We start from the raw sequence: 24,337 nt of genomic DNA, 5'->3' as shown, positions 1-24,337 counted from the left end.
TCCAGGGGTCGTGCAGATGGGTCTGGTCCTTCTCTGGGAATCCAGTGGAAACAGGCTGCTTCTGATGGGGGTGAATGTCTATTTATATGCAGGTAGGAATGCTTGGCTCCTCCCTGTGGGAGGAGCATCTCACAATGGGATGATTTACTTTTATCAGACATGCAGTGAGCATCAATGGCCCATTAACAGAAGATAAGCGCCTGGAGGGAAGATGGGTTGTGGAAGAGATAAAGAACATTGCCCCACCTGGTTTCAACAGCTGGGCCATTAACAGAAGATAATCCCCGGAGTTATGAGGGATGGGCCATGGAAGAGATAAAGAACACTGCCCCACCTGGTTTTAACAGATGGGAATGGAATACATTGTTTTGGTTCCATCTTGGATTGCAACCCAAGACTATTGGTCAAATGCATATTCATGAAGACTATACACGTTTAAACATTCCTTTGTGTGCATATTTTCTAGGAATTCTTTAGCTTAGTTCGACCCCTGACCTCATCTTCCTAAAATATGTGCCATAAGGCAGATGTAATTTATTTCCTTTTAAGGCCACCTGGTCTGTGGTTTGACAGTTATTGATGGCCAAAGGGTCCGTGGTGGATTCCTCCTGCCTCTTTCTGTGTTATTTGCCAGGGTTTTTTTTTTTCAATGTTATCTTATCATCCAGACATTTTAGCCAACGATTTTCTTTGAATCAACATTAGCCATTTCACTGTTGTCAGTCAGTTACAGAAATACAGGCATCGGTCATTATTTGCCAACCATAGTCACTACTGCAAAAGTAATTAGCACATTTTAATTTTTTATTTTAATATAGTCTATTAAATAGTACGTTTATATTATTGTTTATATTTGTATTTATATTTATGTTTATGATTATTGTCCTTTTATTATATATTTTTAGTTTTATAATATACTCTATTTTAATATTTTGCAATACCATAAACTATAATACATTTATCACACTGAAATATGCAATCTCCACAGGGATTAGGGTATTAACTGCTAAAGGGTGACAAATTAGACTATATCAAAAGCAGTTTACAAAAGAGATTACAAACTGCAATGTGTCAAAATAATTTGCAAAAGCTAAGATATAAGTGTGAAAGCCAAGAACTACACAGTTATTTCTAACAGGTCCCCTGGCCTGACAGAACACCAGGACTGTGCTAAATGAGCAGATTTAAGGAATTACAAGGATGCATGCTAGGAGTACTGAGGACACATGAAAGGCTGTCTTTGTTTGAAAGACAGGGATCTGCTGGGGAGGGGCAGGGCCTCCCTAGAAATGCAGAATTCAAACCCCCTCCCTCCAAATTATTATAATTTAGAAAAGGAAAGGGGCTTCCAGGCAGAGGGATGAGGTTAAGAAGCACAGTTCTTTACTAGTATATAATAACAAGGCAAACAAACAACAACTGCAGCATTAATAGCAAACACAACCAGGAACCTTGGGAGGCATTGTTTCACAAAGCCCGGGGCAGTCCAATCTCTTGGGACCCTGAGAGCACCAAGCTGGAAGAGTGGAAAAAATCCCGGGCTGGTGGATGGGATCAGAAGCTGTGCAGTGGCAGCTGGAATGGCAGGGATGTCCCAGCAGGGCAGGGCAGTGTGGGGTCACAGAGCAGCAAAAAGCCTCAAGGCAGCGCCGAAGAAACGGCGGCAGCGGGATGGGGCTGGCCCAGCAGGGCAGGGGGAGACGAGCTCAGAATTCCTGGGCACATGAGCAGGGGTTGGCAGATTTCACAGGACTGCACTTTGGTGGTGGCAGCAAACTCCTCCCACAGCAAGCAGCAGCCTGGCTGTCCTCTCCCCAACACCGAGAGCAAGAGAGAGAAGCTGCCCCCAGCCTGTCTTTTTTCCTGCCCCAAAACTCACGTTATCTCCCCCTCCTGATTTTTGGCCACCTCTGTATTTTGGTCAAGCATCCATAATCACTCAGTGCTTAGTCTCCCACCAACTTACCGAGAAAAAATCAGTAAAAAAAAAGGATCAAACGGAACCTCAAATACTCTCCTCCTCCAACTCCTACTTCAGGGAACTTGGGCTCTGTTTTGGTTTGAATAGACAGGGATCTGCCAAGGAAGACCAGAGTCTCCCTTGGAATGTAAGCCCCCTCTCCCCTTTTTCAAATTATTGCAAATTTGCAATTAAAGGGGTGTTAGGCAAAGATTTTGGGGATAGGTATAGCAGTTCTTTACTAGGGATATTAAAAATACAAATGTTGTAGTATTGTAGTGTTGGAATTTTGTAGTGGTTTTTACTTGTCTGATTGTCCTTGGGAGATATTCTTCTCTTTAATGCGTCATTGCCATGACTATCTGTGCATGCACTGAAGAGAAATTAACTCAGTTTCTGGGGAAATGAGCAGCTGCAAGTTGAGGGTGTGAAGTTTAGATGGTTGATAACTGGGTCTTGCAGAGTCTTGGGGCTGGCCATGGATTTCCCAGCAAAGGCTGCAAAGACACTGGAACAGACTTGTCTCTGGATTTCTCAGTCCCTGTGGATTGGTTTTCAAAACCTGTGGATGGATTGCTGAAAGTCTCTAGATGCTTGCTGAACTCCAGGAGTTTTACCAGAGCAGACTTTCTTGGTTGATTTTTCAACCTATACTCTGAATTTTGAATTTGAACTATTCAAGAGTGTAAAATTGAATGAAGTTGGTTTTTATTTCTTCCCATGTCTGTAAAGTTTTTTACCTTTGAGAACTTGGTCAGTCTTCTGCAGGGGCATATGCTTGCCTCTGATTATTTTGTAGTTTTCTTCTTCAATACTGTTTTCATTACATGACTTTTATCAGTGTTTTATCAGTATTAAACATCTGAACAGTGTATTTCAGATGAATATATCACAGCCCATAATCAGCCTCAAAGATTTTCCAGATTATATGAAGGGGATATAGCTCTGATCAAGGTGTCAAATACCACAGTCACTTAGAGCTTGATCTCTCAAAGTCCTCATCACCATTTTTTAAACAGTATTCTTTTCCATCTCCTTTCATGTAAGAAAGGTCTTATTCCTGCCATCACAGTGTCACACAATTAAAACCCCACAGCTCTGTTTAGTACCTGTAGGTAGTTGAATTGCACTGTTTCCTTTGAAACCAGGTACGTGCTTGGGCTCCAGCCCTTGAAAGAATTCCTGATTGCAACATAATTTTGTGTGTCACAGGAGGTTACTGCTGCTGGGAGGCTCTGTGCTGATCTTTTGGAAAAAAAAAAACCTTAAAGGATAAATCCAATGGAAAGCTCAGACAACTATCATTGAAAGTTTTACAGGTCTTAATTTTGTCCGTTTTCTATTCCTTTAGTTTTTCTTTTTAAATAATTGTATTTTAAAGTGAAAGTCTGTTTTTCAGCAAAAATTTATTTGGAAGTTTAGTGGGCCATTCATTCACTCCAAACCTGGTACCAGTTCTTTTGATTCCATGATGACTCAAAAAAATTTACAGTCATTCCTTTGAACTTTTTCTTATCTCTTATCTTTTTCTTATCAGTGGTAGTGCTGACAAAATTTAAAGGGCTGTGCTTTGAACAAAAAAACCCCTTTTTATAGATCATCAGCTTGTTTTCATTGTGGGAAAAAGGTATTAGTTGGAAATAGATTCTCTTAGGGAAAGTAAGATTTTCTATTTCGAGATGATGTGTTGAAAGAGATTGATGGAAAGATTTGACCCATTTATCTCCATCTGATTTTAGGGGGAAGATGTGCAGGCTCTGAAGAGCAGCATTTGATGGCCTCCAGTTGGGGAACTCCAAACCCAAGGTGTCTGTTTGGGAAAACGTTGATTTCTGTAGAGCAGGTGCTAAAGTTTGGGCCAGAGCTGGGAAGTGTGGCTCCCAGCCCAGAGCCATCATCTCCATAAAACCACTCCTCCAAAGTCCTGGCATATTTTGGGATAGCCTGCACTTCAACAGTGAAAACCAAAGCCTTGTATAAAGAACAGAGAGGGCAAAGGGTAAAAAAATGTCAAAAGAAAGTAATTTGCATGTCTTGGGAGCAGAGAAATCATTTCAGTGAGCCATCTCTGACAGAGAGTTTTGGAAAACGAACACAGAATATTAAATTCCCTGCAGGGAAAAAGCCAACTCCATGCCCAGGCCATGATATTTATCAAAAGCAAGTCTGTGACTGCAGGAACTCTCCTGCACAGAGGAATCCGGCAGGGCCAGCTGCTCTCCGGAAGGAGCCTGTGAGCTCCATCAGCCTTTTTGTCAAGCAGGGGCCAAGTCCCAAGTGTAGCAAGTGATTGAAAGATCCTGCCCAAGCCCTACCCAGGTGACCCAAGGTGAAGGGTGGGGAGACCCCAGAGCCTTTTGGGGAGACCTGAGACACACCTGGGACCCCCTGAAATCCCTTTGGGAGACCCCAGACTCTTTTGGGGACACTTGGGAACCCCCGGACCCATTTGGGGAGCCCCAAAACCGCCCTGGAATCCCACCAAAACCCTCTTTGGACCCTCCCAAACTCCTCTAGGCCCCCCTTGGGACACTCTCAGTCCCATTTGGGAACTCCCCAGAGACCCCAGACCCATTTGGGGACTCCCAGAAACTCTCTGGAACCCCTTGGGACCCCATCCCAGACCCATATGGGGACACCTGGGATGCATTTGGGAGACCCCAAACCCATTAAGGGACCCCCAGAGACCCCAGACCCATTTGGGAATGCTCCAGGACACACCTGGGACACCCCCAGACACATTTGGAAACCTTCAGATCCCCCCATATCCCCCTGTACCACCCCCAGTCCCATTTTTCCCCCTCCCCCTTCCTTTCCCCCCCTTCCAAGACCCCCCTGAGTAACTTAGGGGGTATTTTGGGGTTATTTTTGAGATATTTTGGAGTAAATTTGGGGAATATTTTGGAGTAATTTTGGCAATATTTTGGGTCAATTTTGAGCTAATTTGGTCTAATTCTGAGGTATATTTGCTGAGATTTTGGGGATAATTTGGGGTAATTTTGTGGATATTTTGGGGTAATTTTGAGACAGGTGAGAGAAAATTCCCCGAGAAGATTCCCAAAAATTTCCCAAAAGTCTGCGTGGTTGGTGCCTAAAATGTCCCTGAAATATTCAAAAAAAAAAATTCAAAAAAATGTGTGGGGAATGTTTCTATAATCCCCCAAGATGTCCCCAGAATATTCCCAAAAATGTGCATGGCATGTTTTTAAAATCCCCTGAAACATTCACAAAAAATATTCCCAAATATGTGCATGTAGTGTTTCTCAAATGGATTGAAATGTTCTGAAAAAGTCCCCAAAAGTATTCATGGAGTGTTTCTAAAATGTCCTTGAAATGTTCCTCAAAACTCCCCAATAATGTGAGTGGACTGCTTCTGAAATGTCTCTGAAATATTCCCAAAATATTCCCAGAATCTTCTCAAATCATCTCCAAAATACCCCCCAAATATCCCTGAAATATCCCAAAAATGTTCCCGAAATATTTCTGGGATATTCCCAAAACATTCCTGAAATGTCCCAGAAATATGCCCACAACTTCATCAAAATATCCTCCAAACATTCCTAATTCCCCCCAAAAAATTCACAGAACGTTTCTAAAATGTCTGTGAAATGTTCCTAAAATAATTAAGGAATCTTCTCAAAATGTCCCCAAAATACTCCCAAGAACAAACATTCCCAAACTATTCCCAAATATCCCTACACTGGTACCAAAATATCTGAAAAATATCCCCCAAATATTTTTTAAATGTCATTGCTGAGCTGTAATGGCCCATTAACAGAAGAGATCCCCATGGAGGTAATGGGAGGGTGAACAGAGATAAGAATCAATGCCCCACCCGGTTTTAACAGCTGGCTTGTTATCAGAAAGGCACTTGCACCCTCCCTCCTGGAGATACAACAGATAAAGCAAAAACACCTCCCCAGCCAGGTTCCAAAAGATGAAACAGAATAAACTTTTTTATTTATTTTTATTAGAAAACCCAAGAGACCCTTCATGGCTGACATAAATTCGACTTTGTCCCCAGGCCCTGCCCACCATGTCCCTCATCCAAGCCCTGGCACTCCTATGGATCAGGAACAGTGTGGCCAGCAGGAGCAGGGCACAGATTCTTCCCCTGTGCTGGGCACTGCTTGAGGCAGCACCTTGAGTGCTGTGTCCAGTTCTGGGCCCCCCAATTTAGGAACAACATGGAGGGGCTGGAGCGTGTCCAGAGAAGGGAACAAGGCTGGGGAGGGCTCTGGAACACAAGTCCTGTGAGGAGCAGCTGAGGGAGCTGGGCTTGTTTCTCCTGGACAAGAGGAGGCTCAGGGGAGACAAGGCAGTGTCAGGGCACAGCCTGGACTTGATGATGTCCAAGGTCATTTGCAGCCTTGCTGATTGTGTGATTCTCTGAAAGCAGCCTTGCAGCAGTGTCAGGATGAGGCCTGGGCCTCCTCTTCAGAAGGTGCAGCAGCCCAGGTCCCTCAGCTTCTCGTGACAGCCCCAAAGCCCATCCTGTCAGTCCTGCAGAGCCTCTGCAGCTCCTCCTCATGGCCCACAACAGGAGCCCCACAGCCAGACACAGCAGCCCAGATGTGCCCCCCTGGCCTGGGGTGCCTCTGGCAAGGGAGCAGCCCCAGGCACTGCAGGAGCCTGCAGACAATTCCTGAAGCACTTGGAGGATGATCCTGCTCCCCAAGGGACGTTCCCATGGTGCCAACTCAGGAACTGCAATGGGCAGTGGGGCCAGAGAGGAAAGGGCAACCAGGGATGGGCTGTTTGCAGGGGAGGGAACAAGGGAAGGCCACAGGAAGAAATTTGTACCAGGAAGAGGAAAGAAAGCCAAGGTCAAGCAAAGGAAATGTTCAGGGCAGTCTGGGGGTGGCTGCCAGGCAGCCCTGGCGCTGAGCAACAACGTCTGCAGCGGCACAGGAAACTCAGAGCTGATGGGAACAAACTCTCTGTGTGACTTGAGAGGCCACGCCAAAGCTGAGTGGTTTCCCTGCTGTGGCCCAGCCCTTCCTGGCCCCAGGGGCTGATGGCATTTGTGCTCCCTCAGGTTCATCTCCCCACACGAACAGCATGGGGGTGCTGAGGCCTGCTCTGGGCAGTGCAAACAGGGGCTCCTGAGGCAGTGCTGCCGTGTCTGTGCCTGCAAGGATGCGGCCCCTGTGTGAGCTGGGGGAGAGGCCAGGGCTGCCCAGGGGGGATGTTGTTGGCAGGTGCATGAGGACGCTCTGGGACGTTGCCCTGGGGCGTCCAGCGCAGTGGGGATGGATCAGCCCCTGCTCTGCTGCTCCTTCCCGTCTCCCCCAGGGCCCTTGCAGAGCCCCAGGCCTGCTGTTTGCCCCCAGCCTGCCCAGGGCCAGCCTGGGGCTGCTCCCGAGGCTTTTCTGTGCTGAGCATTGGCCTGGGCGTCTTCTCGAGAGAGCCTGGGCAAGGAGCCTGGAGCCCATTCTGAGAATGCAATCCAAGATGGAACCAAAACAATGTATTCTATTGCCATCTGTGAGAACCAGGTGGAGCAGTGTTCTTTATCTCTTCCATGGCCCATCCCTCATATTTCCAGGGATTATCTTCTGTTAATGGCCCAGCTGTTAAAACCAGGTGGGGCAGTGTTCTTTATCTCTTCCACAACCCATCCTCCCTCCAGGGGCTTATCTTCTGTTAATGGGCAATTGATGTTCACTGCATGACTGATAAAATAACATCATCCCATTGGGAGATGCTCCTCCCACAGGGAGGAGCCAAGCATTCCTACCTGGATATAATCTCAGATTCACCACACCAGAAGCAGCCTGTTTCCACTGCATTCCCAGAGGAGCACCAGACCCATCTGCACCATCACTGGATTTTCAGAGGAAAACTACAGCCTTCTACAAAATCTTTGCTTCAAGAAAACTACTTCAAGTGTAACTCCAGGAGGACTGCCGCCCCAATTTGATTGGACTGCTACCAACACCCCTAACTAACTGGGCGTCAGGTTGTATTCTGACTCGGTCTGTTGTTTTGGGGTTTTTTTTACTACTGCATTTTTAGTTTTAATTTTTAATTTTTTAGTTTAGGCTGCAAGGAACTGGAAGATGCCCCGGGACAGCCAGGCAGGTGAGAAGGAAGTCAGTGCCCCTTTCCCCCTCTCTCCTGTTCCATCTCCCAGCCCAGCACAGCCCCCGGCTGCAGGACAACCCTGCTGCCAACGCCTTCATGCCAGGGATGGACTGGGGGGATCTCCTTCCCCTTCCCTCTGGCACGGAGGCAAATCCCATCCTCTCCTTGTTCTTCCTCCTCCAGACAAGAAGCTGAGGATGGAGACCAGAGAGGACAAATCCCCACAGCAGAACCTCGTGGAAGAGGCCATTTTGAGCGGATCCACAGCACAGGAATCCAACAGGGGCGAAAAGCCCCAGAGATCCTGCAGGAGGAGGAGCTCTAAAGCCATCTCAGGGGGCTCTGAGGAGGAAAGACCCACCCAATTCCAGGAAGGTGGACAGAGCTTCAGCCAGGGCTCTGAGCTGGTCCATGAACAGCTTCATGATGGGGAGAAGCCCTACAGGTGCTTGGAGTGTGGGAAGAGCTTCAGCTGCAGGTCCCAACTGATCAGCCACCAGAGGATCCACACTGGGGAGAGGCCCTATGAGTGTTCTGGGTGTGGGAAGAGGTTTCAGACCAGTTCTACTCTCCTGAGGCACCAGGAAATTCACACAGAGGAGAGGCCCTTCCGCTGCCCCGACTGCAGGAAGGGCTTCAAGCACAACTCCCACCTCTTGACCCACCGGCGCATCCACACTGGGGAGAGGCCCCATGAGTGTGTGGAATGTGTGATGAGCTTCAGCAGAAACTCCCACCTGATCCGCCACCAGAGGATCCACACCAGGGAACGGCCCTACCAGTGTGAGCAGTGTGGGAAGAGCTTCAGCCACAGATCCACCTTGATCCACCACCAGAACACCCACGCTGAGGAAAGGCCATACAAGTGTGGGGAATGCGGGAAGGGCTTCAACCAGAGGTCCCTGCTGATCATCCACCAAATGAGCCACACTGGGGAGAGGCCCTATGAGTGTTCTGAGTGTGGGAAGAGGTTTCAGACCAGCTCAGATCTCCTCCTGCACCAGCGGATTCACAGAGAGGAGAGGCCCTTCCACTGCCCCGACTGCGGGAAGGGCTTCAAGCAAAACTCCAACCTCGTCACCCACCGGCTCATCCACACTGGGGAGAGGCCCCACGAGTGTCTCCAATGTGGGAAGAGCTTCACCCAGAGCTGTCACCTGACCAAGCACCAACGGAGTCACCTGTAAGGGAAGCCCTGTGAGTGCTCTGACTGTGGGAAGAGCATAATTTGAGTCTCCAACCTCATCCCCTATCAGAGGACTCACATTGGGAAGAACCCTGGTGACCCACATTCCCTGTGATCCATGCTGGGAGGAAACCTGTCCCTTTCTCTGCCCCTGGCAATGATGTGAGGTGGGATTGAAGAACGTCATGGTCTGGCCATGGCCCTGTCATTGTATTTGATCCCATATCAGGTCATTGCTGGGGTCAGGAAAGGGACTCTCTCTCTCCCCCAAGGAGAAGGGTGTCCTTCCCATGTAGGATAAAGTACGTTGCTGGGTGAGCCAGTTGGTAATTGGTTGTAATTTCCCTGTAAATAGTTTGTGTTATCCCCTTCTCTTATCACTGTTGTTTCTGTTCCTGTTTGTTCCTTTTCTTGTTGCAGTTGCCAGTAAATTGTTCTTATCCAAGCCTGGGGTCTTTGCCTTTTGTACTCTCAGTGGGAGGCTGGAGGGCAGCCAGGGGCGGCACGGTTTTAGCGGGAGCAGGAAATTGGGGAATCCCATTCCTAAAGCCCGGCCCGGGGAAACCGAGCATCACATCTGGTGCCAGCCCTGGCTGCCCTGGCAACAGCCTTGGGAGCGGGTCCCTGGCTGGGGGCTGTGGGAACCTCTTCCCTCTGGGGCCCAGGGACAGGACTGCAGGGAACGGCTGGAGCTGACTCGGGGCAGCTTTGGGTTGGATCTCAGGAAAAGGCTTTTCCCCCAGAGGCTGCTGGGCCACTGAACAGGCTGCACTTTTGCCCCTCAGTGTGAAATCCTCTTCACTGATCAACAGAACCATTATCAGGGAGCTCAGTAAAAGACAGCACAATAATCTAGTACAGGAATCTCGCAGAGCTCCTTGAAAAATCCCTTAAATTCACAATAGATATTTCATGCAGACTGGCTCCAGGAGCCCCAAACTCTGTATTAAACTCACAAAATCTGCAAAAAAATACCCAGATATGGTAGCAAACCTAAGGAGATTCTTGGAATTTCTGGGGGAAAACCTGGGAAAAATGGCTGGGAATGACTAGTAAAAAAAAAATCTGTGGAAAATCTGGCTGTAAAATGGCCAAAATCTGCCCTAAAATTGCATGGGAAGTGGCCCCAAGAGCCCCAAAATCTGCACCTAAACATCCAAAATCTGCACTTTAACACCCAAAAATGTCCCCAAGCTCTGGGAGATTCCTGGGATTTCTGGGGAAAAGCTAGAAAAAGGGTTGGGATACACAGAAAAAGAAATCCGAGGAAAATTGGAGGTACAATGGCCAAAATCGGCTCTAATCCATGTCACAGAGCCACAGAGGAGCTGTGATGTCACAAAGGGGCTCTGTGACAGCAGAGAGTGGGTTGTGTGAGGTCATAGATTGGGCTATGACATCACAGAGTTTGTTGTGTGAGGTCATTGAGCAGCTACAGCATCACAGGGGAGTGTGTGACATTGCAGAGCAAGATGTGACATTTTGCTGTGGCTTTATGACATCATAGAGTGGGCTGTGAGATCATAGAGTGTGCTGTGACATTACAGGGTGGTTGTGTGACATCACTGAGTGAGCTGTGTGACATCACTGAATGGGTTGTGACATCACAGAGCTAGCTGTGACTTCATAGAAGGTGAGTCTGTGACATCAGAAAGTGGGTTGTGATAACATAAACTAGTAACTCTAGAAACTAAAGAAACAGGAAATGTCCCAATGAAAAATTAACAAATAGGAAAAAAAAGTCTGAGATTGTAAAGAGCTGCATTCTGAAAGTTCTGGAGCAGGAAAGGAGTAGTTTATTGCTTCTGCAAAGATCAAGGTGTCATTTTCCTCAGGCGATCTTTGAGCTCCTGGTTCCTCAGGCTGTAGATGAGGGGGTTCAGGGCTGGAGGCACCACCGAGTACAGAACTGACAAGGCCAGATCCAGGGATGGGGAGGAGATGGAGGGGGGCTTCAGGTAGGCAAACAGGGCAGTGCTCACAAACAGGGAGACCACGGCCAGGTGAGGGAGGCAGGTGGAGAAGGCTTTGTGCTGTCCCTGCTCAGAGGGGATCCTCAGCACAGCCCTGAAGATCTGCACATAGGAGAAAACAATGAACACAAAACAACCAAATACCAAACAGACACTAACAGCAAGAAGTCCAAGTTCCCTGAGGTTGGAGAGTGAGCAGGGGTGCTTGAGGATCTGGGGGATTTCACAGAAGAACTGGCCCAGGGCATTGCCATGGCACAGGGGCAGGGAAAATGTATTGGCTGTGTGCAGGAGAGCATTGAGAAAGGCACTGGCCCAGGCAGCTGCTGCCATGTGGGCACAAGCTCTGCTGCCCAGGAGGGTCCCGTAGTGCAGGGGTTTGCAGATGGACACGTAGCGGTCGTAGCACATGATGGTCAAGAGGGAAAACTCTGCTCCAATGAAGAACAGAAAGAAAAAGAGCTGTGCAGCACATCCTGCATAGGAGATGTCCGTGGTGTCCCAGAGGGAATTGTGCATGGCTTTGGGGACAGTGGTGCAGATGCAGCCCAGGTCACTGAGGGCCAGGTGGAGCAGGAGGAAGAACATGGGGCTGTGCAGGTGGTGGCCGCAGGCTGCGGCGCTAATGACGAGGCCGTTGGCCAGGAGGGCAGCCAGGGAGATGCCCAGGAAGAGGCAGAAGTGCAGGAGCTGCAGCTGCCTGGTGTCTGCCAATGCCAGCAGGAGGAAGTGGCTGATGGAGCAGCTCTTGGACATTTGCTTGTGTGGCCATGGGGACTTGTTCATGGGTAAAGGACAGTGACAAGTCAGGACAGGCTGCATTAAGCCAAACATGTGCCAGGCATTCCCTGTAGACTGTCCTGCTGGTGTTGGTGGTTTTGGTGCTGACCCTGACTGCTGACAAAACAGCAACACATTCACTTCAGAGCTGGACTGGGTTGATGCACAAGATGGCGGATGGGGCTGAGGCAGCCACTCACAAGATGGCGAATGGGGCTGAGGCAGACACACACAAGATGGTGGATGGGGCTGAGGCAGACACACACACAAGATGGCGGATGGGGATGAGGCAGACACACACAAGATGGCGGATGGGGCTGAGGCAGACACATACACACAATGGCGGATGGGGCTGAGGCGGGGCCTCCCAGCACGGTCTGTGGCCCCTGCCAGCCCAGCTCCAGCTCTGGAGCCGTGCGGGGCAGGGAGAGTCCTTCCCTTCAGCCCTTTGTTGAACAGGACATTAACAGACACCCGGGAAATGGGCACGGTGTGGCACATTTGCTCTGTGCACACAAACATAGACCAGCCAGTTTGGAATGTCAGCTGGCAGTATTTTGATGTCAAGGCAATTCAAATAGGTGAAAATAGGAAAAGTCTCTCGAGACTGAATATTTTAAAAAAAAAACTTCTATATTTTTTTCCAAGAGGGCCAAAAGCATTTCCTGTGCAGATGGACTCTGTTTAGCATCAAGAAGCATCACAAGTGGTTTGGTCCAGGCAGGAGTCACAGTGACTGTGAGGGGATGAAAACGGAGATGGATCTGCTTGAGGCGGATGGTGCAGTGGCTGCTCACCCACAATGTGTATCTCTCAGGGGACCTATTTCTTTAGAACACCATGAAGACTACAGAGAACTGAAATACAAACCAAAACTGCAGCAGGAAGCCCAGTGCACTTTAGGTTGTTCTCCAGGAGACTCTCCAAGCTGAGCACGGCCATTCTGTTCAGCAGACGCACAGGCAGGGGCTCCTTGGAGCGCTGCTCTGGCACCCGTTCTTTGGAGTAGGGGATTGCAGGGAAAAACAAGAGAAGCCCATCCTCTACTGAAGAGGAGCAGTCACTGACAGGAACCAGTAGGTTAAGAAATGTGAGGGGAAAAAAGGCAGAAATTGTGATGTGACAAGTGTGAGAAATGGGAGTGGAAAACGGAGAGGAGTGTGAGGGAAGAAAAGAGTAGGAAACCTGTGTGGGAAAGGGTGAGAGAACTGAGGGGGAAATGGTGAGAAATGTGAGTGAAAATAGGAGAGGAAGGTGAGAGAAGGAAAAGGCAGGAAATACAATGGGAAAATTCTAAGAAACATGAGTGGGAGAGGGTGAGAAACAAAGGGGAAAAATGGAGGGAAATGTGAGGGGAAGAGAGTGAGAAACTTTAGTGGCAAAGAGAGAAAAACAGGCAGCAAATATGAGGGGAACATTGTGAGAATCCTGAGGGGAAAAGAGTGAGAAACCAGTGGGCAGAGAAAGGCAGAAAACATGAAGGGAAAAAAAGGGTGGGAAGTTTGATGGGAAAAGTGGCAGAAAATAGGAGTGAAAAAAGGGCACAAAATGTGAGAGAAAATTATAATGAACATGAGGGTGAAAGAATGATAAATGTGAGGGGAAAAGTGTGAGGAAGGTGAGAGGGAAGGTGTGAGAATCATGAGGGCAAAAGTGAGAAATATGTAGGGAAAACCTGAAGAAAAATGACTGATGGAAGGAGAGAAACATGAGGGAAGAAAAGGGCAGGATAAGTGAGGGGAAAATTGTTAGAAACGTGAGGTGAAAAAAAAGCAGGAAACAGTGGGGAGGTGGGGAAATGTGAGAGTTAAAGTGTGAGGAAAAGGAGCTGAAAAGGGTGGGGAAAATGAGTAAAACTTGGCAGGCAAACATGAGAGGAAAACTGTGAAACTTGAGAGGGGGAAGGGATGGAAATGTGAGAGGGAAAAGAGCAGGAAATATGAAGAGAGAAAAGGAGAGAAGGCAGTATTGGCATAAGAGCTGAAATAACTCCTAAGATATTCCCCCATGCATTTGCCCATTGATTGCACAAGCCCAGGGCTTCTCTGTATGTCCGTCTCCACCTGTGCCTTGATTCCTGTTTGGAAGCAGTAGAAGTGGCAGGATGTGCCCAGCAGCAGGAGCTGCTCCAAGCTGGGAAGGCGCCAGGTGGTGCTGATTTCCAGAGGCTTCTGTGTCCCAGGGGAGGCCAAGGCAGGAGTGGGTTGAAAGGTGCTGGTGCTGCTGCTCCTCTGTGCCAGAGAGCCCCGGCTGGGCAGGGCACGGCGCCCACTGCACTGCGGGCTCTTTCTCCTGCCACAGCTGGGCACAGCTGGCAACAAATCCCCATGACTTTTGGGGACACCAAGGGCTTTGTGGAGGCTGCATTGCTCTGCACACACCCGGGCCAGCTGCAGCACAGAGCTTTGGCCCCCAAAAAGGTAACCCCGAGGGAAAGAGCTGGAAAAGGTTTAATTTTCACCTTGCAATAGAAGCGACTCAAATGCAAGTCATTAAGCAGGGCCCAATCCCTGGTGCCAGCTCAGTGGGAGAAAGGAGGCATGACTTTATTTCAGTGCTGGGTGCATGGGGAAATCACTTTTCTAACACAGGTGCTCACTCAGAAATCTCACTTGCTAATTTGTAACCATGGAAAGAAGACCTACTCATTACTTTGCTGAAACTCACAGGCTAAACATTCTCTCCAATTAGTTGACATATTTAAATCACTTCTCAGAAGTTCCTGACAGGGGAGTACAGCTCTCTTGAGGGTCTCTGGTGGTCATTTGGGGAACACCCCATTCCTCCAATTCTCCTCTGATGCTCAAGAGCCTCCTACAACCACTTTCTTCCCCTACCAGTAGTTTTCCAGCTTCCTTCTTAGGAGGACTACTCTATTCTCAAGGCTAAGGAAGCCACTTGCACACATCAATCACTGCACTGGGGGAATAGAGGGCTCAACACTGTTTGTTAATGCAATGGGAATTCATGATTTTTTACAGTTCAGCGTTTTCTCAACACCTTCCTTCTCTGGGAATTGCTCACAAGCATTTCCTCAATTTACTGTGAAAGTATTTTTGCTTTCTGAAACCACCTTGTGTCTTTCCTTCATCAATTCAGAAAGAAAACACCAATTGCCTCCTGAAACCCTTCTGCTCCCTTCCAAATCAGTTCACTGCTCAAGCACAAGGCACAGGCACATCCCCGAGTCCCTCAGTGAGATAGGAGGTAATATTTTGCTGCACCTGAGAGGTTATTAAAAAAAAAAAAGAAACAAAGTAGTTGGTCCTGGGTGTTGTTACTTAGGGTTTGTGTTTGTTCTGGTTAATTTGTTGGGTGTTGCTGTGAGCTGGGAGAGGGGCCAGGTTGAAGACCAGACCAAAAGGGAAGTAGGAAAAGAGGAGAGAGGACAGAAAGAAGGCAGTGGGGAGAGAATAAAAATTCCCTAGTACCCAGCCAAAGGGAAAGGGACACAGTTCACCCTGGGCGGGGCAAGGCAATAAAAAGCAGCATTCTGTGTGAGTGTGTGTTGTGTGTGTGTTTGGCTCTTGGGAGAGCGAGATACACACCCAGCTCAGGTGAATCCTTACTAAGAAACAGTTCTCTTTTGCTTTCATGACTTTGTCCCCATTTAATTTCATCCAAGAGTTGGCTCCTTTCTAACACCTCTCTCCAGCAGCTCAGGGCTGTGTTGCACAGCGCTTGCTGTGTGCCAGAGAGCACAAAGCAGGCTGGGCTGGTGCCCCTGAATATTTCTGCAGAGCACTCTGCATTTCACCCCTTTGCTGTGGCTGAGTGCAGAGCTCCAGGAGTGCAGGCGCTTCCTGGCAGAGCTGTGTGAGGCCCTTTTGTGCTGCAGATGTGACCTGCCAAGCTGTCTCTGCCTCCCGCTGGCCTCGGTTCCCCCGGGAGGCAGAAGCGCCGTGCCTGAAGGACGCTGCCCTGTGCTGGAGCCTGCGGAGCAGCCCGGCTCCCTCCCTGTGCCCAGAGTGCTGCACACACTGCTCACCTTTGCCAGGAGTGCCAGGGCAGCCGGCACAAGAGTAGGACTCCTCAGGCAGGCCTGCAGCCCTGGGCTGTGCTGTGCCTTTCTCTCCTCCTGTGCAGACTGCGGGCGGCCAATGCCACCAGTCTGTGCTGTGCCCGGCACGGCTGCGCTTCCCCTCGGGAGCAGCCGGCTGCCAGCTGGGCTCTGAGAGCGCAGCATTCGCCCGGGGCCACCAAGAGGCACCCAGGGCCGGGCTGCTGCCTCTTGCAGCTCCAAGGGCCTCCTTCCAGCCTGCCCCTGCCCAGGCTCAGGCTGCTCCGGGCTCTGCCAGGGCTCTGCTGGGGCTCCAGCCTGGCCAAGGCGGGGCCTGCTCTCACCTGGCGCCCGCTGACAGCTCTGCACCAGCTCTGCGCCTTTCCCAGCAGCCTCCCTGACCTTTCTGCTTTCTCACTGGGGCAAAACTCTCCTCCAGACACAGAGACTGCACTTAGGGATACAAATCCAAGGGGCAGGAACTCAAATGCTCTCCCGTCAGAGCTCAAGGCCTGCAGATGCACAGGGTGTTTGGGCTGCCCCACTCGTCCTTTGGTTCTGCCTGCAAATGCCACTGCCCTTTCTGCTTCAAACACAAGTGCCACAGCTGGGTAAAACCCAGCCAGTGGGCCACATTCCAAAGGCACTGTGGTCTGGAGAGGATGACTGAAGAAGAGTCTTCCCCACTTTCCAACTGCACCAAAGAAGCCCTCAATGTCATTTTCCACCTCTAAGTTCAGGAGGAAATGTTGAGCTTTCTCAGAGGCTCAGAAGGAGGGGAATCTTTGAAATGAGTTGAGATTTCAGAAAATTTATTTGTTTACAATCAATGCTAATATCCTACGTTACTATCCTATGCAACAATCCAACACTTGAATCCTAACTAAAATTACTAACTACTGTCCTACACTAATCCTCTCTGGACTGGTGATGGAGCAAACAGTTCTAATGTCGGTGTCTCATCCTTCTCTGTGCCTTCCACTCCTTCACGGTCATGATTAGATGCACCAGGCTGGATGTTGGCTTAGACAGAGTTACAATTGGATGCTGCACAAAGGAAAAATAAAACAATAATAAGCCAATACTTTCCAACCTTAGAGCCTCAAAGGCAGGGGAATATTTTTTAAATGAAAAGAGAATTGAGTCAGAGTAGGTCTAAGGACCTACAGCGGGGCAAAAATAGCACAGCTTGCTGCAAGAGCTGCTAAGTGCCCCAGCCCTGGAAAGATTTCAGGTCTGAGCATCCTGATCTCTTTCAAGATGCCCCTGCTCACTGCAGGGCCCTTGCAGCAGATGAGCTTTCCAGGTCCCTGCCAGCCCAGCCCAGTCTAGGACTCCTGGCTGTTTCCATTTGAACAGCATCAAGAGTGGAGGTGATGAGGAGGGGGCTCATCTGATGCCTTGCACTTGAGTGGAGGAGGAGCCCATCCCTGGGACACTGTTTCCCTGCAGCCCCTTGGCATTTTACCTGCAGCAGCTCCTGGGCAGACCAGCGCCGCACCTCGTCTGTCTGCAGGCAGCAGCTCAGGAAGTCCCGCAGCAAGGGGGAGAGGAGCTTGGGCTGCTGCAGCTCTGAGGTCCCTTTGGGGGCTATCAGGACCTGAGCCTGGAGAAAAAGGAAACACCAGTCTCTCAGCTGCTTCTTTCACCTCTGGAACTGCTCTCCCAGATCCCATTGTTCAAGCTGCACTCTGCAGTGGCAGTTTCTGCCGTGGCACAGAGGCAGAGAGGACTTTCCTGGACCAACAAAAACCCAAAGCCCGATGCAGCCACAGCTTCTCCAACATGCAGCAGATCTTGCCTTGGCAGCTGATTTCATTGATTGACCTTGTTAGTGGAAACTACCTCAGCAAAAGCCCCTTTGCTTCTCTGAGGATGCACCTGACCAGCTTGGCAGGCTATTTGGAAGAGGGACTTTGCTCTATTAACTCACTCTACTATTTCCAAGGATTATTACATGCAAAGCATCTCTGCAGTGCTTGTTGGTCCCTAAAGCACAGCTGCCATCAAACAAAAGTCATCAAGCTTTTTGTTTGTTTCTTCTCTCCAAACCACTCTTTTAGAAACTTGGTTGGGTTTGGGCTTCTTCCCTTCATTACAGGAAAGAGAACAGTAGTTCTAAGATGGTTGTTTCCTGTTAGTAGGGCCATCTACATGGCCAAAAGAACTGGAACGACTTCTAAGCCAAAGCCAAATGTTGCCTGAGAAGGGAGATTGTTTGTGTGGGTAAGGCTTGAGCTCCCCCAGTGATGCAACCAAAACTCCAGCAGATGCTGATGTGCTGCAGGGACATTTTCAGAAAGGGACCATGGTGGAAGTAGTTCCAGCAGATGGCAGTGGGATTTTGTCCAATGGCACACAGAAGGTGGGCTGGGGGAGAAAGACAGCAGGATCAGAGAGTATTTACACCTTACCGAGCGAGGAGTTTCATTATAATAAGGAGGTTCTCCTTCCACCATTTCAATTGTCACAATGCCAAAGGCCCAGATGTCAATTTTGGGGCCATATGGGTGACCTTTCACCAGCTCAGGTGCTCTCCACCAGTAACTGCCGACCTCTGAGCTGCGTCTACTCTGCTCAGGGGTGAGTAGAGCAGACAAGCCAAAATCAGCTGGGGAGAAAGCATAGGACTGTTTTGATTTGAATCCTGTGCAATTAGGAAAGCAAACAAAAGAATTGCCCAGTAGAAGCTGGAGAATGTGCCGTTGAATCTCCTGCAACAGTCCCTGCTCTGTTTCCTCAGGACTTTAGCCAAGGAAATATGGCATTGGCTACTTCCAAAATCCCCACATTTTTTACACTGCCTCCAGCAGTGGCTTTTGTTCCCCTGAAGTTTTAGACTTGTAGCTCCCTCTCTCTGGAAGGGACACACACAGAGCAATGCCACTCTGGACTGCTTGTTCCCTGCCATAGGTCTGTGCACCTTGCAACTGTGTGGTCAGCTCACAGCAGGGCTCCCTGCACTGCCACCAGCACCATTTTTGGGGAGCTGGCGGTCACTCCAAAGCAGCCCCACACCCCCCATATCCCTGGAATGCTGCACCTGACCAGGAATATACTGACCCAGCTTGACAGAGCCATCGGTTCTGAGGAGGATGTTGGGGCTCTTCAAGTCTCGGTGCATCACGTGGTGGGAGTGGAGGTAATTCAGTCCTTGGAGGCACTGAGAGAGAAACCAGAAACAGGAGGGCAAAAATCAGGGATGGGATTTCATCACACAAGAAAGGAAACAGCTCTCCAAGATTCCCTCTTCAGGGGAATGGGGAGGAATGGCAGAACACAGTGCCATTGAGAGGAAGAGCTTGCTGCTCCAACACTGGCAGAGCAGCACCCTTCTAAAGAAAGGCAGGTCAGCTTGTCAAAGAGCAACAGCAACTGCTGGTGCAGACTCTGCCCTGCAAACCAGCCAGGATGATGCTCCTGCAGTGGAGGTGCTCACAAGTCGAGAGCATTTTGGCTGCACTGCTAACCTTTTCAGCTGAGCACTGAGAGAAATGAGTCTTTTTTCTTTGCTGTTCCTTTCAAATGCTGCCACCACCACCTTTGCTTTTACAGGCAAGGAATGCAGTGCAGGCCAAAGTTTAGAGAGGTAAGATGGAGAAGAGCAACTACAAGAGCCAGAGTGAGAATGCAACAGCAGGAGAGAAGAGGACAAGAACAGAGTGCAGTGAGTGCAGGGGCACTGGCAGGCACTTCACGTGGGATGCTCTTGCTTGCCCAGAGCATTCCAGCGACACAGAAACAAAGCCTGGCCCATGGAATGGCTCCTGTGCTGAGCCCCTTTCCCAGACAGTCCTGCCCCAGCCCTGGGAAGCACAGCTGGGATCCCTGACTGACCTCCCGACAGACGATCCCAATCTCGTCTTCCGTCATGTAGGTCTCCTTGACAGCATCGAACAGAGTGCCTCCATCCATGAACTCCATCACCAGCCAGAGTTCCTCATGTACAAGGTAGCTGAAAGAAGGGAACAAGGCCATGCAGTGAACATGCATGTGTTGGTTTCTTTGCTTGATTCTTGTTTCTGGATCCCTTTGTGACAAGGACAGAATGAAAGGAATAAACATTCCCTCCAGGCTGAGCATTGTTTGCAGTCTGTGCAGTCTCAAGGAGAACAGCACATCTGTGAAAAAGGAGATGTTTTAGATGGCCAGCAGGAAAAAAGTGCAGTTTAGTAACAGCCAAGATTAAAAGCCTGTCCCATGGGGTATTTCTGGAAATAAGCACCTAGTGTTCCTGGCATGGACAGCCATGGAAATGAGGGGCAACAATCCAAGGGAAATCCTCTCTAGGGTGCTTCATCAGCATTAAAGAAACCTTAAAAATCAATCCTGAGACAACATGGAGCCAGTGAGCTTACAGGGTATTGACTTAGTATGGCAGGGTTGATGCAGGTTTTTGAACAGTCTTTCAACTATGTGTTTGAAAGCCAGGGAAGACTCATGCAGACAAAATACACTCTCTTCCCATCCATTGGAGATGAGTAGAGAAATAATAATTACCCAATATTACCAGCTCTCTTTTCTGCCAGCGTCCAAAGTGGGTTTTTAACCTTGCATGCTTTTAGTATGTAAACAAACCCTCATGGGATGGGACCATGATCACTCACCTGTCTAAATAATTTACAATCTGGGGACTCGTATTCATCTTCAGGACTCTGATTTCAGTAAGAATGTCTTCCGTCATGAGTCCCTGAAGATCAATTTTCTTGATGGCCACCTAGAATGACATTGAAAATCAACGACTTTAGAAGTTGGTGGCACGAGACCACAGCACACATGGGATGAGTGATTTAGCAATGACACGGGTGAGCCTTGCCAAAGTGCCTTGGGATTAGACAAAGGAGTAATTAGGAACTGACATTCCAACAGCTCATTTCTCTGCTCCTTTGGGGGCCACTTACAGGACACGTGACCACTGACATTTTGCCTTGTCCACTTGTTAGCAATCATGTCTCAACTATCACCCCCAAAGCTCTGAGCACACTCTCTGTTTCTCTGTCTGCACTTCAGAAGAAGTAAAGCGTGCCTTGGTGCTCTGTGGATACATCTTGGGCTACAGGCAGGGCTTGGGGCTTTTAGGGAGGCCTTGCAGATCTCTCCCTACATGCAGTTTCCACGTGCAGCACTGCAGGTGGCTGAGGAACTGCCAGGAACATTCAGATATATTTGCTGGCAGCCAGAAATGAGAATTCAGCACTCTGAAGCCGTCGGCCCAGAGAGCAGTGAGATGCTCTAAGGCACCACCTTTGTTGGAGCAATTGAGAGCCAGGGAGAGCGTCCTTCTCTGAAAGGAACCGCTGCCCTCCTTGCCTTCCTCCTGGCAGCTGAGCAGGACAAAGACTGTCCCAAATGCACTTGGCAGGCTGGCACCACTCTGTGCTTCTTGTGCCTTTGCAGCACAGCTCTAGCCACAGCTCCAGCCCCAGCTGACACAAGAGAGGAAAGCCCTGGAGAGCAGCAGGATCTGCAGGGGCTGTTGACATTTACCTCTCCTCCTGTGGCAGTGTCGACTGCTCTGCAAACATCTCCAAATCCCCTAGAAACAAAAGAGCAGCAAAGAAAATAGAAGCCATTTAGATCTTGGAGTGAAAGCCAGCCCAGACAGGAGATGTCTGCTGGAAATGCCTCAAACCTGCAGCATGCAGGAGGGCTCTGCCAGAAGACAGATGATGCATTTTCCTCTCCAGTGCATGGGCACAGGGCCTGTTCCTGAAGCACTGGGCTTTAGTGCCTCAGCTCAAAAGGCCAGGTGATTCTTTCTTCTCGGGTTTCAGTTTCTAAACTGGGCAGTTTTTATCCTGAGCACAGACTATTTCCTTCAGCAAACACTTGGGAAGAAATATTCCTGAGAACTGTTATCTCACTGCTGTGCTTGGGGGTAGGTTGCTATTTCTGGAAATGAAATACAAGTGTCTTTGACAATGTCTTCTGACCACACTTACAAATTCTGGCTGGTACTGAGACATGGGGCAGACTAACCCAGTGTCTGAATATGTTTGCAGCGTGCCTGACTTCACACTTGGTAGATATTCCAGCAGCAAATCACCTGCCCCATGACTGTGTAGAAGAAATTGTGGTTGGACTCACCCTCTGCCAACATTTTCCAGTTCAATGTATTTCCTCCGGGGATTTTCCATGTTCACCATTTTCCCTGAGGGAAACAAAATGCAAGATGCTCACTTGAAAGCAGAGATCCCACCATGCAAGAGATACAAAAGGCAGCCCCACAGGACATAGCAGGATTGGCTCTGAGCTCAGACACACCCAGGTGCACATCAAGGCCCTTTTTGTGCCAGCAGGGGATGGGAGACACAGAGTCACCTGGGCTCTGTTCTCAGCCCCCCCAGGTCTTATCTGAGAGCACAGCACTGGCAGCTCTTCTGGGCAAGAAGCAGATTCAATGACTTGTGCTGCAGAATCACAGAGGACTTGATGTGTGTTCCTCGAGACTGATCTGAGCAGGGCTTGGGTCAATGGGCAGCATTCTAACAGTCATGGGAATGACTGGGAATCAGGGATGGAAAAGTGCCATGGATCTGAGCAATATACAGCAGAGGGGCTGGAGGCTTGCTCCTGAGAAATGCCTACAGTGAACTTTGATCTGATCAAGCCCCAGGGATGTGTTTCTTGGCCACATCTTTCTAAGAACAAAACTAGGATATTAAATACAGATTGTGATAACATTATCTGTCCTTTCAACGGGGGCACAAAAACAACATGTCTGGCTCTCTCTTTCGTGTGTCACCTGATGTTCTTTCAAAGCAGTTCTCACGGACAAAAATATAATATTCTCATAAAATACCTGTAGATGTAGTAGTGATAATAGGAACAGTCATAAAAATGACACCAGTAAGACACATGGGGCAGAAGAGCTCCTTCAGGATGGAGAAAAACTCTACCCCAAAAAATCCAGATAAACCCCAAACTAAAACCAAAACCACAACCAAGAAACAAAACGCCAAAACCAAAGAAATTCTGTGAAGTTTTTCTGCTCTGGGGATGGGTGAGAAGTCAGGAGTCTAAGGAGAATTTAGGAAGCTAACCATTCTATCCAGCTTGCCCACTAGCACACAGGACTTGCCCACATCATTTCCTAGGTCACAGCCTTCTGCTGATGCAAGAACAAGCCCTGCTTCTGCCTTCAGCAGACAGGGAAGCTCAGGCAAAGCCCAGCACGTCCAAGCTGCCCTCAGAGGCAGCAGCAACACCCAGAGCACTCTCTTGCTGCCTTGGAGCACAGCATTTCCTGTGGGGAGCCCTAAATGCCCCTGGGACACCACAGTGAGGAGGATCATTTGGTGCAGCTGTGCTGACATGTGCACACAGTGCACTGTCCCTCAGAGAAGAAAGACACCAGACGTACTCAGGAGCTCCAGGGAGTCATCCTCCACCTCCTGTTGCTGAGCAGCAGCTGTGTCACTGCTGGAGGTGAACCAACTGCCCGGGCTCCACTTCTGAGCTGGGGCAGCAAAGGCTCCTTTAGGTGACACTGCTGCTGCTGCTGCTGCTGCTGCTGCTGCTGCTGCTGCTGCTGCTGCTGCTGCAGGTTCAACAGAAGAGCCTGTGGAGATCTGAGACAACAAAGGAGTTTGTGTCAGAAAAGTGGCTGGCAGAGATTAGCCCCACATCCCATTTCAAATGCAAGCCCTTAGGGAGGTGCTCTCAGCCACATGCAGGGCTCTGCCATGGGTTTTTTCTGATCTCCACTTCTCTAACTGGATGGGACAATCCCAAAGGCTGGTTTTACTCAAGTTCATGGCCAGATTCATTTTCCATTTCCTCCAAAATCCATTTGCATGGATTTTCTGAAGGATGACTGCCAGAATGACCATTCCATTTATCCAAAAGAACTCTTTTCCCCCTCCAAGGGCTGCAGACCCACTTGCAGCTCCTTGTTCAGATGTTCTACCTCCTCCCATGGAGTCCTCTTTCGTTTCACCACATTCATAAAGTGTCCAACGGGCAGCGCTTCTGCCTGGGACAGTTTCTGGTCCTCGCAGGAATCTCGGGGCTCCTCGCTGCCAGTCCCTCGATGGAAATCTTTGCAGGCTGCCAGGCCAGATGTCAACACTCCTGGAGTCAAAGAGAACAAAGCAGTCAGAGAGTGCAGCTTGTCCCTGTCAGCCAAGAGTCATGGACTGTGAGGAAAGGGAGAGACCAGATTCACAAGGGATACAGACAGCTTCTTTCAAGATCCAGCTGGGTCACCGTGTTCACCTGCAAGAACCCCTCAAGAAACAAGGAGAGCAGGAAGAGGCCAGCAGGAATGCCTTCCCATGACTGCTGGCCAAAAGGCCAAAGCACTAGTCCCCTGTCCAGGGCAGCAGCTGAGATTCAGCCCAGCAGGGAGT

General features: G+C 49.3%; 1 protein-coding gene and 1 pseudogene across 2 annotated transcripts in view; one reads left to right on the top strand and one right to left on the bottom strand.

Annotated features, from left to right (window-relative positions):
- Positions 1-24,337, top strand: part of LOC310918360 (olfactory receptor 14J1-like) — a 537,521-nt pseudogene that overhangs the window by 4,980 nt on the left and 508,204 nt on the right. The window lies entirely within an intron of this gene.
- On the bottom strand, positions 11,048-11,962 carry LOC310918284 (olfactory receptor 14J1-like; the record flags this gene model as incomplete). The annotated part of the gene is made up of 1 exon (XM_083877138.1): positions 11,048-11,962. One exon carries the CDS (start codon positions 11,960-11,962, stop codon positions 11,048-11,050), a length of 915 nt encoding a protein of 304 aa, XP_083733264.1.

The sequence above is a fragment of the Zosterops lateralis genome (assembly GCF_965231275.1).
Source record: "Zosterops lateralis genome assembly, chromosome: 23".
NCBI lineage: Eukaryota > Metazoa > Chordata > Aves > Passeriformes > Zosteropidae > Zosterops > Zosterops lateralis.
The sequence above is the reverse complement of the archived record's forward strand: the minus strand, read 5'-3'. Positions and strand labels throughout refer to the sequence as shown.